Raw genomic sequence first — 18371 nt, forward strand, 5'->3', positions numbered from 1 at the left:
GTCATTCCATTGAATTAACACCAGGTGGGTTGACTCAGCCTGCCGTCCTTCCGAGGTTGGCAAAATGAGTACCAGCTTACTGGGAAGAACGAGCCATTCGAGTATCCTGCGTCAGAGTGGCAACCCGTCCAGGATTGTGCCCAGTAGCCTAGGAATGGAAGATTCAAAAGGAGTGGTCATCGTCGTCGTCAGAGGTGCAAATAAATACCTTCAGGAACAACAGTCATTGCACTTACTTTGAAATCCTTTTCAATGTTTTTTTTTAACAGGGTCTAAGCCTCATGGAGGAGTTGCAACACAAATCACTCGCACACTTGCAGACACTTTAAAATCCCCCAGAATTACCGATTAGAATTACCCTTTATAACCCTCTAGAATTATCCTTCAGAGCCGTTAGGAATTACCCTTTAGAAGCCTCTAGAATGACCCTTTAGAACGTTTAGGAATCACCCTTTAGAACCCTCTAGAATTACCCTTTAGAGCCGTTAGGAATTACCCTTTACAACCCTCTAGAATTACCCTTTAGATCCTTTAGGAATCACCCTTTAGAACCATTGAGAAGTACCTTTTAGAACATTTAGAACCCATTGGAAATACCCTTTAGAACACATTAGAATTACCCTTTGGAACCATTTAGAACTAACCCTTAGAACCCACTATAATTACCCTTTAAAACCTTAAGGAACTACCATTGAGAACCCTTCAGAATTACCCTTTAGAGCCTTTACAAATTACCCTTTATAACCCTTTAGAAATACCCTTTAGAACCCTTTATGAGACAACACTGGACTTGGCTTCACACAAGTACAGCGTTGAGCTTGGGGCATACGGGTCTTTATGAAATCACATTTCTCTTTGAATTCAAGAGGAAATTTCTTCCTGCCCATGGATCCATGAGGCTTGTCCGTGCTCTTTTTATAGAGAGTAAAGAGTCGTGGAAGAGCTAGTGCACTGAGCAGATCAGGATGTAATAGACCAAAGGGAACAGTAGCGAGAAAGAGGAGGGCACAAACAGCGGAGTAGAAGTGCACGATAGAGGGGGACTTGGACAAACAGTGAGTGTGGGAAGGAATGGTGGGCAGGAAAGGATACATACGGTGGACAAGATGAATACAAAAGGAAACTCAGGAAGGAAAAACTGAAAATTTGGATAGAGGAAGTCTCGGGGTAAGGTTAACAAGTGGAGAAAAGATCATGGTTTTGGATTGGGGAAATCTGAGATGGTGATGAATAGCTTGTCTTGAAGACCTGGACGGAAGAATGAGCTCTATCTTTTAAATACGAGTACTAAGCGTAAAGTGAGGAAGCAGAATGTCCAAGTTGATAGTGTTTGGTATGACTCGGCCAGGGTCAGAATTTAACTCGTGACTTCCCAAACTCAGAGTGGGTGCTCTAGCCACAATGTCACCCAGTGTGGTTGAAATATGGGAAAACCTTGCAAAACTGGCAAAAAAAACCTAACAAAACCAAATTCAAGGTATAAACTCAACTTTTGGTCAAATTTAACAAAAATCGCACCTGTTTCTGAAGGAAGCAGTGTAGTTTGGCATTATGTGTATAATCCATGAAAGTTACAGGATTTCCAGATCCTAACAACTTCAGAACCCTTTAAAATCACCCATTAGAACCCATTATAATTACCCATTAGAACCCATTAGAATTACCCTTTACAATTACCCTCGAGAATTACCGTCTATAATTACCCTTTAAAACACATTAGAATTACCCTTTACAATTATCCTATAGACTTACACTGTAGAATTACCCTTTAGAACTACCCTTTAGAACGCTTTAGAATTACCATTTAGAACCGTTTAGAATTACCCTGTAGAATTACCCTTTAAAATTACCCTTTTGAACCCTTTATACGTACCCATTAGAGCCCTTTTTTTTTTTTTTTTTTTTTTTTTTTTTTTTTTTTTTTTTTTTTTTTTTTTTTTTTTTTTTTTTTTTTTTTGTATACAATATCGAGGCTCGTGAAAGAGCGAACATTAATCACACAGAAAGACAAACCGACACATAAAACATATAACATAGGGAGCGGTAGACAAGATGGGGAGAGAGGGGGAAGGACACAAACACAACATTTGAGAGCAGGGACCGAGAGACATGGAGACATCGAGAGATCTGAGAGAGGGCGAGGGCTTTGGGGGGGGGGGGGGGCGTGGGAAGGGGGCAGTGGGAGAGGTATAAAACATATGGACACTGCCAGGACTTCCAGGAAAGAAGTTGGAATTTCAAACAAGGTGGATCTGGGGTGAATTAGCGGGGGTAGAAAAGATCAAGGTTTTGGATGGGGGAAGATAAGAGATGGTGGTGAACAGCTGTTTTAAAGACCTGGAGGGAGGAGTGGGATTGAAGGGAGTGAGGGAGTTTGTTCCAGAGGCGGGAGAAAAGAGGAATGAAAGAGTGAAGGTGAGCGGAGAGCCGAGATTTCGGCAGTTTAACCATCAGAGGGTTGCTGGCAGATCTTGTGCGACCTGTAGGAATATTTGGGGGACAGAGCACAGAGAGAGCTGGGGGTGCAAGGCCGGAGAGGAGTCGGTAGAAGACAGAAAGACCACCTACCTGCCTGCGGTGAGTGAGTGAAAGGCCCTCAGAGATAGCTTCATCGCGGGAGATTCCAATAATTCTGAAAGCTTTGGTTTCAACAGCGTGAAGCCGAGCTAGGTGTGAGGCAGGAGCACCGGCCCATAGGGGAGAACAGTATTCCATTGAGCTGCGGATGAAAGCCTTGTATGTGGTGAGGAGCTCAGGTGTGCCGAGGAAGGACTTCGCACGACGGAGGATGCCCAGTCGGCGACTGGCTTTGGAGGCCAGCTTGGAAATGTGGTTTTCCCAAGAAAGATCATGGCAGATAGTGAGACCCAAAATCTTGAGCGACAGAACTTCTTGGAGAGGATTGTTGAGAAAGTAGATGGGAGGGTTGTCCAGTCGATCTTTTCGGAGAGACATAGTAAGAGTGTGAGATTTGTCAGGATTGAAAGACATGTTCCACTTGTTTGACCAGTCTGTGATTTTGTCCAGGTCTTCAGAGAGTGAGGAGGCAGCAGACTGCCGATCTGAGGGAAGAGGAATGGAGCGGCAGAGAGTGGAGTCATCAGCAAAGAGATAGAGAGGATTTTCGAGAGAGTCAGAGAGATCATTGATGAAAACCAGAAAAAGCACGGGGCCCAGAACACTGCCTTGGAGAACTCCAGCCTGAACAGGAAGAGGAGATGAGAGAAACCCATTCAGGGCCACACGTTGACGACGACTAGAGAGGAAGTCCGCCAGCCATGCGTGGAGATTTCCATGGATACCAAAGGAGGAGAGTTTGGTGAGCAGAGCGGGGTGCCAGACCATGTCGAAGGCACGTGATATGTCGAGGGAGACAGCTCTAATTTCCTGTTTGGCATTGAGGACCTCCATCCATTGTTGAGACAGCAGAAGCAGCATGTCCAGAGTAGAGTGACCTGGTCTGAAACCAAATTGATGATCAGAGATCAAGCCATTGGAGAAGAGGAAAGATTTCATATCAGAAGCAATGATGGATTCCATGACTTTGCTGATAATTGGGAGAAGGCTGATTGGTCTGTAGTTGCTAGGATCTGTTTTTGCACCTTTTTTGTGCAAAGCGGTGATGTTGGCTGATTTCCAAGCAGATGGCAGTTGACCTTGAGCAAAAGAGAGGGTGAAGAGAACAGAGAGAGGGTGAGATAGAGCAGCAGAGCAGGATTTTAGGACCCGTGGGCTGATGCCGTCGGGTCCAGTTGCAGAATCAGAGTCGAGGGTTGACAGAAACTTTTCCACCTTGTCAGGAGGAAAGGACACGGAGTCCAGGAGCAGCAGGGTACGACTGGGTATGGTGGGTACAGAGAGGGATGGGTTTGGGACACAAGATTTAGAGGCAAACACAGAGTTGAGGCATTCAGCTTTTTCACGTGCGGAGTCAGCTGTGTAGCCGTTTGAGGTAAGGGAGGGGATGGAGGGGGAACAAACACCAGAAACGGATTTGACCAGACGCCACCAGGATTTGGAAGAGGGAGACAGATAAGAGAGTTCGGTCTTGAGAACGGAGAGATATTGTTTCCTGGCTCTCCTGAGGGTGGACACACACTTGTTTCGGGCTTTGTGAAAGGAAATGAGGTTTCCTTCCGTTGGATTTGCTTTCCAGGAGACGAAGGCAAGTTGTTTCTGGGCAACAGCCTCACCACAAGATTCCGTGTACCATGGACGGGAGGAAGGGTATGACAACTGAAGACGAGATGGGATAAATCTGTGCATGAGAGAGAGCAATTTACTTTGGAAGAATTCCCAGGATGAGTTGATGTCAGAGGTGGTAGAGATGGGAGACCAGTCGAGATGATTGATGGCTGCTTGAAGACCGTGCCAGTTGGCCTGAGTGAAATGCCAGACTCGTCGACGCTGAGCAGGCTCCCTGAGGATGGTCAGAGAGATGTCCACTTTAACAAGGACATGATCAGATGATCCGATCGGAGCAGAAGAAGAGCAGCAGACATTTTCAGGGAAGTTAGTCATAACCAAGTCCAGAAGAGAAGATGTTCCGTTGACTGAGATCCGGGTCGGGAAATTGACAGATTGTGTCAGTCCCAGTGAGTCGCAGAAGTCCTTTGCTGAGGAGCCATGGCTGGTGAGAGAGGTACCCACACCCAGCCAACTGGCATGATGACAGTTGAAATCACCACATATGAGGAAGAGAGAGTTGGGATGAGTAGATAGAAGTTGGTCCATATCATCAGACAGCGAGATGTAGATGGAGTCATCACTGTTTGGTGGACGGTACAACACACATATGAACAAGAGGTGGGAGCGAAGGGGAAGCCATAGCCAGAGGTATTCCTGGGGGTGAGGTGGAGAGAGTGCAGTGCAGGGCGAGTGAGGAAGAGAGTTTTTGATAAAGATAGCAACCCTGCCTCCAGGACGAGGCTCAGGTCTATCATACCGGAGGAGGGAGTAGCCCGGGAGAGATACTATGGAATCAGAGACATCATAAAGGAGGAATGTTTCTGTTAAGCAGATCACGTCTGGTTTGACAGAAGCAACCTGTATGGAGAGATCAGTTAAGTTTGAACGAAGGCCCCGGATGTTTGAGGTCCATACCGTTAATGAAGAGGAAGGGGGAGCATCAGATACAGAACAGGGGGGAGGAGGGGTAGGGTAAGATGTGGAAGAGGTGGAAGAGGTAGGGAGAGCTGTTGAAGGTGTGTCAGAGATTTCAGAATAGCTCGGAGAAAGGGAAGGATGGGGCGGACAAAAGGTTTGATGGTGATTGGGTGAGCCACAATGAGGTGTTATTTGAGGAGGGGGAAGAGCGAGGCAGAAGGTTGGGGGAGATGGAGGTGAGAGTTTGAAGGGGGAAGAAGCGGGGAGGACGCTTTGAGGAGGTGGAGTGAGCGGGGGGAAATTGAGAAGCAATGAGGGTGGGGAGATTTGAAGGGGAGGGGTGAGGGGGGAGTTTGGGAGGGAAGGGACAAGGGGAGGGATTTGAAAGGGATGGGATATGGGGGAGATTTGGAGGGGAGGGGTGAGGCAGGAGTCTAGGAGGGGAGGGGCGAGGGGGCGTCTTGGCGGGGAGGGGTGAGGGAGTAGTTTAGGAGGGAGGGGGCAAGGGGGGAGATTTGAAAGGGATGGGTGATGGGGAAGATCTGGAGGGGAGGGGTGATGGGGAAGATTTGGAGGGGAGGGGTTATGGGGAAGATTTGGAGGGGAGGGGTGAGATTGGATTTTTGAAAGTGTACGATTTATGGGAAACGAACATTTATTGCAAAATGAGTTTCTTGTGACCTTCGAGTTAAAAATACGTTTAAGGACGCTGGATGGAGGATGGAGTGCAGGAGAGTTTAGGGAATGTAGAACAAAGGCACTATAGGAGATGGATATTTTTTTTGGGATGAATTTATTTGGTGAGCAAGTCGAAAGCAGCCTTTTAAAGAAGAAGAAGAAAAAGGTGTTATAAAATATGACGGAATACATAACTTGAGGGGAAAGTGTAAACATTGAAGGTTAATGAGTGAAAACTATCTGGGGAAATGGGGGAGAAACACGTGGTCGAAGAACGAACGAACGAATAAGAATGAATAAACGAATGAGAACAGAGAAGGAAATGTTTTTTTTTTTGTTTTGTTTTTTTTTTTTTTTTTTTTTTTTTTTTTTTTTTTTTTTTTTTTTTGAGTTGAGATTTACACAAGGAAGTAGGCTATGGGTGAAAAGACTGGGAATACAGAGAACGAAAGTTATTGGATCACAAACGACGGACCACTGAGAGAAAAACAAAGCCTCAAGGTTGTACAGTGCACACTGTACAAGGCCTTGCTCGCGACACGGCAAACAGACGATCAATTTATGAAAGATAAACACCGAGAAACAACCAAAGTTGCACACAATAACTTCACACACCGAAAGATAAATACAGTTTCGACAAAATACAATTGTGAACAGACTTAACTTCGAAAAACGTGGAGACCGTGTGGAGCTTCGAAAATCCCTGCCGCCGTCTCCAAGATCTCGCGAGATCTCAAGTATAAGAATTATACTTTAGAATTACCCTTTAGAATTACCCTCTAGAACGTTCTAGAATTACCCTCTAGAATTATCCTTTAGACTTCATAGCCTCTAGGAATCACCCTTTATAACCCTTTAGAATTACCCTTTAGAATTACCCTTTAGAAGCCTTTAGAATTACCCTTTAAAATTACCCTTTAAAATTACCCTTTTGAATCACCCTTTAGAATTACCCTTTAGAATTACCCTTTAGAATCCTCTAGAATTACCCATTATAATTACCCTTTAGAACCCTCTAGAATTACCCTTTAGAGTCTTTAGGAATTGCCCATTAGAACCCTCTAGAATTACCCTTTAGAACCTTTAGGAATCACCCTTTAGAACCATCGAGAAGTTCCCTTTAGAACATTTAGAACCCATTAGAAATACCCTTTAGAACACATTAGAATTACCCTTTAGAACCATCTAGAACTAACCTTTAGAACTATCTATAATTACCCTTTAGAACCTTTAGGAACTATCATTTAGAACCCTCCAGAATTACCCTTTAGAGCCTTTACAAATTACCCTTTATAACCCATTAGAAATACCCTTTAGAACCCTTTAGAATTACCCTTTAGTAATTACTTTAGTAATTACCCTTCACAACCCTCTAGAATTATACTTTAGAACCTTTAGGAATTACTCTTTAGAATTTAGAATCCTCTAGAATTATACTTTAGAACTTTTATTAATTACCCTTTAGAACCCTCTAGAATGATACTTTAGAACCTTTGGGAATCACCCTTTAGAACCCAATAAAATTACACCTCAGAACCTTTTGTAATTACCCTTTAAAACCCTCTAGAATTATACTTTAGAACCTTTAGTAATTACCCTTTAGAACCCTCTAGAATTATACTTTCGAACCTTTAGGAATTACTCTTTAGAGCCCACTAGAATTATACATTAGAACCTTTAGTAATTATCCTTTGGAACCCTCTAGAATTATACATTCGAACCTTTAGGAATTACACTTTAGAACCCTCTGGAATTATACTTTAGAACCTTTAGGAATTACACTTTAGAACCCTCTGGAATTATACTTTAGAACCTTTCAGAATTACTCTTAAGAACCCACTAGAATTATACTTTAGAACCTTTAGTAATTACCCTTTAGAACCCGCCATAATTATACTTTAGAACCTTTAGTGATCACCCTTTAGAACCCACTAGAATTATACTTTAGAACCTTTAGTAATCACCCTTTAGAACCCACTAGAATTATACATTAGAACCTTTAGTCATTACCCTTTTGAACCCTCTAGAATTATACTTTCGAACCTTTAGTAATTACTCTTGAGAACCCTCTAGAATTATACTTTAGAACCTTTAGTAATTACCCTTTAGAACCCTCGAGAATTATGCTTAGAACCTTTAGTAATCACCCTTTAGAACCCACTAGAATTATACTTTAGAACCTTAAGTAATTACCCTTTGGAACCCTCTAGAATTATACTCTTAGAACCTTTAGTAATTACTCTTGAGAACACTCTAGAATTATACTTTAGAACCTTTAGTAATTACCCTTTAGAACCCTCTAGAATTATACTTTAGAGCCTTTAGTGATTACCCTTTAGAACGCTCTGGAATGATACTTTTGAACCTTTAGTAATTACCCTTTAGAACCCTCGAGAATTATTCTTTAGAACCTTTAGTAATTACCTTTTAGAACCCTCTAGAATTATACTTTAGAACCTTTAGTATTTACCCTTTAGAACCCTCCAGAATTATACTTCAGAACCTTTAGTAATTACCCTTAAGAACTCTCGAGAATTATACTTCAGAACCTTTAGTAATTACCCTTTAGAACACTCTAGAATTATACTTTAGAACCTTTAGTAATTACCCTTTAGAACCCTCTGGAATTATACTTTAGAACCTTCAGTAATTACCTTTTCGAACCCACTAGAATTATACTTTAGAACCCTTAGTAATTACTCTTTGGAACACTCTAGAATTATACTTTAGAACCTTTAGTAATTACTCTTTAGAACCCTCTATAATTATACTTTAGAACCTTTAGTAATTACCCTTTAGAACCTGCTAGAATTATACTTTAGAACCTTTAGTAATCACCCTTTAGAACCCTCTAGAATTATACTTAGAACCTTTAGTAATCACCCTTTAGAACCCTCTAGAATTATACTTTAGAACCTTTAGGAATTACTCTTTAGAACCCTCTAGAATTATACTTTAGAACCCTTTATAATTAAACACGGTGGGGTAAAAGGGTTCTTCTTCTTCATCGTTACAGACTGATATATGGACGGGAGGAAGGACATAGCCAAATATTGAAGCGGCTTCACCACTCTAAAATGTTATCGTGAAATTAGACAACTTTGTCAAACTGTGTAAAGACTCCCCACACACTTGTCGAGATAATCGGCCTTGCAGCGCAACTCTGACCACAGCCACGACTAACCAGCTCGAAATGCGATGAAGACCGCTTGGGCGTGCCTTTATTATTAATAAATATTGTCGTGCGACTCCCGGTTAACAACAGAAGGTCGCGGATAGGCCTAAACGGTTTATTCGGCGGCGATAACCAAACACGGATTCGGCTATATGTCGCGCGGGAGGAAGAAGGAAAATGGAGGCTGAGGCAAAAGCGCTTACCTTGGCACACCGACGTAGCTCCGGTCCTGCAGGGAAATTAACTCAAGTGGGCACAGGTTTAACAGGGGATGCAAAATAATACAAGGGTTTATTAAAGGAAAAAGGCAAGGACAGGAAAAAACACGCGCCGGTAATAAAATATCCCAATCGGGACGTCCCCACACAGATTTCGGATACGAGACACAGGAATGGATTAACAAAAGAAATACGTTCGTTATGTGCGTCTGTGGTGTGCGGGCTTATCTGTCTTGTCGTCTTTCAGGGTATCGTCCCCCACGCGGCTCCATGCTCCGACGCACACCACGAGGCCCCTCGCTCCAAGCCTCCCACCGCTCACGAGGTCCGTGCACCAAGCACCATGCGTCCAATGCAGGCCAGCGGCTCCAAGCACCACAATGTCCCACAGCAGGAAAAGCACCGCGCGTCCAACGCAGGCTAGCGGCTCCAAGTGAGGTCAAAAAGCAAGCGAACTCCACTCGGGCTATAACTCAACTCGGGCTGCGCAAGACGAAGAAGAGTGCCTAATCGCGAGCTGCACAAAACAAGAGCATGAACTGCTAGAGACTGTCAGAGCAAGAGCGAATGATGTCCAAAACCCAAGAGAGCAACTCAACTACTCAACTCTCTATCTCTCTCTCTCTCTTTCCTCTCTCTTTCCAACTCTCGTGCTCTTTCAAGACCAACTCGACCAACTCTCGTGCTCTCCCTCTCGTCTCTCTCTCTCGAACCAACTCCGTCTCGAACCAACTCTCTCTCTCTCGAACCAACTCCGTCTCGAACCAACTCCCCCTCTCTCGAACCAACTCCGTCTCGAACCAACTCTCCCTCTCTCGAACCAACTCCGTCTCGAACCAACTCCTCCAAAAATGGCGTTTGGCGCTCGCCAATATCTCCTGCCCGGTGACGTCAGCCTTGGCGCGCTACCAACCAATCAGTGTCTTCCACCGACTCGTTGACTCGCTCAGGCCCATTCCTACCGCGTCACCCAAACACTCGTTCTCTGTTCCGTGGTCATAGCGCATGGCAGTCGATCTGGTTAGGCCCGTCGGAGGTGCAACCGGCGGCGGCGCCCATCGGCGGTGCCCTGGCTTGGTTTCCTTGCCTGTTCGTCTTTCACAGTCATGTCAGGGAAGGGCGTTATTTAGTGTTGCAATAAAGATCCTAACTAAGTGTCTAAGTGGTTGCGGTGCCAAAAGGGACAAAGGTTTGGCTGACCAGGTGAGACACACAGGGGCGATACTCTTTAATCCCTACTCTACTTAACACACAAACCTCCTGGTAGGTTCACAAGTATATATCTTATCCGACAAAACGCCTACACATGAAACTTATTACAAGTCAGATTCCTTACCGCGACAGACGAATACCTACCTACACAGATCTATCTGGCTCTACATATCACTACCCTCACTGACATAACAATATGTTAATAAGAATAATTAATTTTATATCCAAGCCATAGTCCGAGGAGTGAGGATTCCTGAAAGTCCCGACAGAAATGCTGTGAATGATGTGTCGAAACACAATTTCATGTGGCCATAGATGCTGTGCAGACGAGACACACACTTTGTCTTTGCTTTGCTTTTATTTCTTTTCTTTTCTTTGCTTTGCTTTGCTTTGCAAACAAACAACACTTTGTTTTGCAACTTAGCAACAACCTTTTGCAAACAAGAAACTTTGCAAACAGGCTTTGTTTTTTTTTGTTTGTTTGTATTTTCTTTGTGTTGTTTTTTTGTGTTTTATTTATTTTTGTTTTTTCTTTGTCTTTATTGTGAGACTTTGTGCAGAGATAGATGACTTTGTTTTCCCTAATGTCTTGTAGTGCACCCCAGACCAAGTCCAATTTAATTATTGAAAGCACCTGCAGAGTCTCGCTGGGGTATACAGATTACGTTAGATCTGATCAGATTCCGATCTGCTTGCAGACTCACACAGTCACCGGCACACAGACCAATTGCAATAACCTCTCCCATCCTTTTCATAATGGTTGAGGCTCAGTAGTAAAAACAGCATAAGGATAATAGTGCTGACAATACGACATTGACGACACAAAGCACAAGCGCCATCTGCACTCTTCAATTCCCTTTGCAACCAATTTTCACTTTAATTTCCATAGTAACCGATACACTGTCTTTACATCCATTACGCATCCCGGCAAACTATTGCACGTGCAATCGGCTCTGTGTGAAGCACCCCTTTCGTCTGTTTGTCTGTATGTCAGTCGCCTACAGGTCACAATTTTCAACCGATCTTCACGAAACCTCACCAAATGGTAGGGTTGGTCATAAGCAAGAAGGCTATTGTTTTGGGGGTCAAAAGGTCAATGGGTCACCATAGGCCAAAGGTCACCAACTTTGTCAAATTTATAAAATCCTCAATTTTCATCCGATTGACCTGATATTTGAAGAGGATTTGCATATCTGGTCACTGAATTCAACCACCAATTATACTTTCGGTCAACATAGGCCAAAAGGTCAACAGGCCGAATTTTTTTAATCCTCAATTTACATCCGATTGACTTGAAATTTTAAGAGCATTTGCATATCGGGTCACTGAATTCAATCACCAACTATTTCTGAGGTCAACATAGGCCAAAAGGTCAACAAAGGCCAAGTTTCTAAAATCCTCAATTTTCATCCAATTAACTTGAAATTTGAAGAAGATTTGCATATCTGGTCACTGAATTCAACCCCATCTATTTTTGAGGTCAACATAGACCAAAAGGTCAACATAGGCCGAATTTCTAAAATCCTCAATTTTCATCTGAGTGACTTAAAATTTTAAGAGGATTTGCATATCTGGACACTGAAGTCAACCACCAAGTATTTTTGACGTCAATATAGGCCAAATATACAAAATCCTCAATTTTCATTGATTACGATCGTCAATTTTAATCATAATGAAACGGTCAAGTTGATGTATCCATGGCAATTTTATTTTGGGGGTGGGGAGTAGATTTTGCAAGTGTCATGCTCTGCATGACTCCTTTCTTGTTTAGACCTTTAGTTTCTCTGTTTCTACTTTCAAACCATTCCCATTTTGATTCACATTTTACCATTTCAAATAAATATATAGTAAAGCTCAAACTCTGCATATTTAACTCATTATTATTCCTCACTACAGTGCGGCATATGATACTATTCTGGATCAGAACGTGGCCATAAAGAAGCTGAGTCGTCCATTCCAGAATCAAACACATGCCAAGAGAGCTTTCCGTGAGCTGGTGCTCATGAAATGTGTCAACCACAAAAACGTGAGGCTTATATTTACAAATGGGACCTGGGATAATGGTTTGTTTGAATATAATGCCAACCCTATAACATTTTTTGTTCTCCTTCTTATTATTTTAATACACTTGCTGAGATGGCAAGATTTGATCATTCCTACCACAACCTCCTTTACGTCGTTTCGTTCTGTGTTCATTTCTCCCCAAAGTCAAATTTGGGGTCATTTTTTGTTACATGTGCAAAGGTGTCATCCCGACCTTCCTCTCCCTGCACAATCCCTCCTTCCCACCTCCTTTTCCAAACACTCTCTGCTCCTTGCACATTCCCATACATTCCCTTTTCTTCGTTTTCCCCAATTTTATATTTAAAAATTTGGCACCCCACCTTTTGCTCCTCGTGTATAGACAATCAATAGGTTGCTACAATTAACCCCCGCGCCCCCCTTCGACCTGCGGCTGATATCTGAGAAGGCATTATTTCACAACTTTGCTGCACCCCCCTGGCATCTTACGTTTCATGATTTTTTTAAATGTTCCTTGATATATAAGATGATAATTTCAAAACATTACCCCTCTGGGAAAGTGTCCAAACGACCTTAATCGGATAACTTTTGACACCAGGGGTCCGATCGCTTTGCGTGCCATTTTTGGTCCACCAGATTAAGGGTGTGTGGTCATATTATGGTCTATAACTTTATTGATATACACATAACATCACATTTGAATACATCTATAGAATGGTGATGTATTGATCTCTCCATTGGTGTTTTATATAACTATAATTGACAATAACTAAAGTCACCAGATATATTTGAGTACATGTGCAACATCTATCTATAATTCCAGTAATCTCTGTATGTCTGTGACCGCTGTTTCTCGACAACCACGGGTCCGATATACTTGAAACTTGCCAGGTATATTGCTGGGGACCCGAGGATGTGCCTTTTCAAGGTTTCATATTAATCGGACAAGTAGTTACCGAGCTATGTCCAAAAAACGATTCAACCAATCAGAGAGCAGCGAGTTATCACGTGTGCCGAACGTGGCGAACAGACTCTGCCTCGGACGGCACATTTGAGAGCGTATTCATTTATTTCACGTTGGCAAACTATGTTGGCGTTAAACTATGTTTTAAAACTAATTAAAACTAATTTGCGATTCTTTCGCTTTCCTGCGCATTTGTGCACGCTATGGCGATTTCTTTACCAAACTCCGCAAGCCGTTCGCTTTGGACCAAACCATTTCATGTAAATAGAGGGGGGGGGATTGTCACCGTACTCGCAAGCCGTTCGCTTTGGACCAAACCATTTCATGTAAATAGAGGGGGGGGATTGTCACCGTACTCGCAAGCCGTTCGCTTTGGACCAAACCATTTCATGTAAATAGAGGGGGGGCATATAATTTTAGATATATATATAGTACGGGCATGCCCTAGTATTGTAAATTACCGAAAAGGGGGCATTTTCTCGCGATACATTGAAAAGGGTTTTTGACTGGGTTGTGGATACATATCCTGATGTGTCCATCAAAGATGTAGAGCATGATCTAGGAAATACCTCAGGCACATTAGAAACAAAGATTCATTCTGGTTTGCAAAAAGTTGATAAGCTGTTCAACATATCTTTGCAAAGTGTTTCATTCAAGAGAGAATTAACCCAATTTCTACTACAGGAGTGGTCCAACCCACAATATGTGAACCTCATGAAACAACGCACAGTTCTTGTCACAGCAGAAGACAAATGCTTCCAACTTAAAGTCAGTGAAGATAACAACAGCGTAGTGAAATCAGTAGTCAGCACCTTGGAGTCTTCCCATGAAGAAGCGGATACTAGGATGCTCCTACATGCTGCTCACGCGTCGGAACAGGGGGCACAGTCAATCGTAATCAAATCCCCAGACACCGACGTAGTCGTGATTGCACTTTATGCAAGTTTCACAATCCAAGCACAGCTGATATTTCGCACCGGTACACAACAGCGCACCAGATACATCGACCTGACTGCTATCGGCAAGAAGCTAGGACCAGATATATGCAAAGCTCTTCCAGGGTACCATGCATTCAGCGGATGCGACTCGACAAGTGCCTTCGTTGGAAGAGGAAAGGCTGTTGGGTTCAAACTCCTCAAGGACGACGCCACCTTCAGAAGCACTATGATGGATTTAGGTAGTACTTTTGATGACCTCACAACAGCTCACGGCAGGTGAAGGCGCCATCTGTAGACTGTACGGCGATAAACGACAGACGTGTGTCAATGATGTCCGACGTGCCATGTTTGGATGTCAGACAACTGACCCCAGCAGACTTCCGCCATGTCAAAATGTAGCTGAGAAACATCTCAGACGTGCTAACTTCCAAGCTGCCATTTGGAGCAGGTGTTTGCAGCATTGCCCAGTGATTCCTTCTCCCCAAGGGCATGGATGGGATGTTATTGGTCATGAGATCAGCATACTGTGGATGGATGTAAGCCCTGCACCTATGTCAGTCCTGGAATGTATCAGCTGCAAATGCCAGAAATGCAGTGACATGAGGTGCTCCTGCCGACCAAACGGTCTCAGTTGCACTGGGGCATGCACATGCAAGGATGGCATTGTGAGAACAAGAAAGGCACAGCTGGGGACGGAGAAAATCTATTGGAATCTGACGATGATTCGGACAACGAATAGACAATAGTTTGACAACATCAGAACTATGAACATTGGGTATGTTATTGATATGTAATCAAATTAGTTAAACACATTTGAATGTTTATATGTTAGCTTGTAATAATACATTTATGCAAATTAATTATTGTGATGTAATTTTTTTTCAAACAACGTTTCAATGTATCGTGAGAAAATGCCTTCTTTTCGGTAACTTACAATATGTTGCACATGTAATCAAATATATCTGGTGACTTTAGTTATTGTCAATTATAGTTATATAATACACCAATGGAGAGATCAATACATCACCATTCTATTGATATATGCAAATGTGATGTTATGTGTATATCAATAAAGTTATAGACCATAATATGACCATACACCCTTAATCTGGTGCCCCAAAAATGGCGCATGAAGCGACCGGACCCCTAGTGTCTAAAGTTATCCGATTAAGGTCGTTTGGACACTTTCCCAGAGGGGTAATGTTTTGAAATTATCATCTAATATATCAAGGAACATTAAAAAAATCATGAAACGTAAGATGCCAGGGGGGTGCAGCAAATTTCAAAATTCGAAAATCAGCCCCAGGTCTACCTCTCTCTACAGTCCCTTGTGTCCTGTTGCGTCCTGGTCCGTTCAGTGTACTCATGCTAGCTCTTCCATGAGCCTCAGCAATCTACATAGAAAGATTGCTGCATTGTGGAGTATCAGAAGAGATGTTAGACAGGTTGTCTTCTAAAACACTCATTGAGAAAAAATAATTATTTTTCAAGCGTCAGCCCAATGCTGATTCTCTGGCCAAGTAAAACTTTCTTGTCTATCCAGTGAACCTGGCATGGAGGGATTTACGGATATCAATACAGATTTTGATGGAATAGAAGCTTGTGCATCCCATTCCTTTCTGTTAGTTACGGACAGCTTTATCCCTGTTTCTTGAAAATTCTCTGAGTTATGACAACATTGATTTTTCTGGTGGAAACTGCAGTTGCATAAGTTACATTTGAACTTGTACAAAGAGGATGCTGAAGAGCACTTGCCTGCATGGATCCCACCAGCAGTCCTCAAACCTGCGGAACATAACAAACCGAGGCGAGATTAAAATGTACAAATTGTATTACGGAATGCCAGTAATACAAAATAAAACGCGCGATAATAAATAATGTTCCGAAATGGGACGTCCCCACAGACACACACAAACACAGACGAAGGATAAAATAAATGCAATCAAAAATAATAGTTGTGTGGTTGGCACTTATCTGCGAGCGGCTTGAACCTCGTCAGGAATCGTCCGCCCTTTGGCGGGAAACGCACGCCGGCGTGACCTCGTGCACGGGAATTAGGCCTCGCTGAGCCCTCATTCGCCTTACTGTGCTGTCTGCTCAAATCCAGCTGCCTCCTGGGTTCGCTCGGCATGCCCTCCAGCTGCACGAAGCTGGGCTACTCACACAGAGTCCACGAGCTTCGACCACGCCTCGCCACACGATCGGCGCCAAACCCGCGCCCTTTGTTAATAGCGCTATAAAATGTTGTTGTGCTCATGAAGAAAACCCACCCGAGAATAAAGCGAATAACTCAACAAGCAACTGCTCGCGATGCATCCACAGCGAGAAGGGCCACAAGAAGAACAAACACGAGAAGACCAAAACGTCCGCCGCTTCAATCATACCAAACTCAGAGCCAGAGAATCCAGAGAAGAGTAATAAGCGACCTTTCGCCATCAAAACCAGGACGAGAAGGCACAAGAGGGGAAATGTCGGTCAGAGCGTTCTTTTAATGTCCAGGCTCTGATGTCAGCTGTCTTGCTTTTCCAATCAGCGAGTTGCTTCTTACGCATCCTTGTGTCAATCAAAACCATGACAAATCACGACTCCTCGGGGCTTGACCTCGGCTTGCCCGTTCTATGTGTGCCTCCCAAGTCGGGGTTGTCAGCGGTAGGGCTCAATGTCCTGTCCTGGCTTCCGGTAGGTTTTATTATTAATTAGTGCCATTAAATGCGTGATTCTAACTGTTGTCTAATGCGGTGCCATAAGGGACATAGGGATATATCACAGAGGGAACAACATACAAGGAATTAATTAACCCTTATTCCCTAAGCTAGTTAACATGCCCCACTCCTCATAATGGGGACGAAGATGCACCTTAATCCGAACACACGGTCTACCGGATCCATACTTATTACATGGTGGTTCTTCTTCTTCACGACAATCGGAGCACACTAATCTATACAAATCTGCCTGGTCTAAAGTAATCACTGCCTACCCCCTACAAACATAACAATAATTTTTAACTTAATTCATACTTCCATAGGATAGGGTGTCACTCCACTGTACCTGCGATCTGTTTTTAAAATTCCTCGGCCATTTCAATCAGAAGCAATCAGCTTGCTAACTTGCCAAGCCAGCCGTTCATTAATTATCACCCATTTTGTTGGAGTGCTTGCTTGAGTGCTCAAGCGACTTGGTGAGGGCTCTACAAATGAAGTCAGAAATACCTGTGTGTTGAATTAATTAGTCACAAGGCCAGGGAAGTTTGGATGTGTTATAACACCATTTTTGAACATGATTAACCACCACTTGGTGAACGCTATTCCGGCTGCTTTTGCAAGCCATGGCGTTACAGTAGACTGAGCTCCCTTTTTGTTTTTACGTACCCATTTTTTTTTGACTAACATTTTTGTGTGATATACTAACTCTCCCCTTCCTCCCCCTCCCTTCCACCCTCTCCTCCCTCCCCTTCCCTTCCACTCTCCCTCTGCCCTCTCTCTCCTCCTCCCCTTCCCTTCTCCTCCCCCTCCATCCTCTCCTCTCACTCCCCTCCATCCTCTCCTCCCCCCTTCTGCTTTCTCATGCACTCTGTTTGTCCTCAGATCATCAAACTGTTCAACGTATTCACCCCTCAGAAGACTCTAGAAGAATTTCAAGATGTGTAAGTTTGTTTTACACATTTTTTATTGATTTAATTGTGTGATAACAATAATAATAATTACAATAACTAGAACAGCAAACAGTGCTATCGGCTTCCAAGCAGTCCGAATCTTCCACATGGATCCCCATTCGTATGTTTTCTGGTAAATGGAGTCCAATTCCATCGTTAGTATGGAAAATATAACGTAAACCATCCCTTGACAACCCAATATTATACCATAACTTGATACAATGTATGGACATCCCCTAACAGAGGGCCATTCTATGATACTATCCACTTTGATAAAGGTAAATTTTTGGAGGCCATTTTACCTTTGGGACAATACTTTATCAGGAAATCAGTAGACTTCTTATGTAGCAATGGCTCAGACACTCCATTGGCTCAATACAACATGAATCTGCCTTATGGTCATATC

At 43.2% G+C, this 18371-nt stretch overlaps 1 protein-coding gene across 1 annotated transcript in view; it reads left to right on the plus strand.

Moving 5' to 3' along the window:
- Window positions 1-18371, plus strand: part of LOC144889209 (mitogen-activated protein kinase 10-like) — a gene marked incomplete at its 3' end in the record, with an annotated part of 62574 nt that overhangs the window by 34198 nt on the left and 10005 nt on the right. The window contains exons 4-5 of the mRNA XM_078769231.1: window positions 12286-12415; window positions 17898-17956. Of these exons, the coding sequence (XP_078625357.1) occupies window positions 12286-12415; window positions 17898-17956 (189 nt within the window). The remainder of the gene's footprint in view (window positions 1-12285; window positions 12416-17897; window positions 17957-18371) is intronic.

The sequence above is a fragment of the Myxine glutinosa genome, unplaced genomic scaffold (assembly GCF_964187855.1).
Source record: "Myxine glutinosa unplaced genomic scaffold, kmMyxGlut1.1 SCAFFOLD_1731, whole genome shotgun sequence".
In the NCBI taxonomy this organism is placed as follows: domain Eukaryota; kingdom Metazoa; phylum Chordata; class Myxini; order Myxiniformes; family Myxinidae; genus Myxine; species Myxine glutinosa.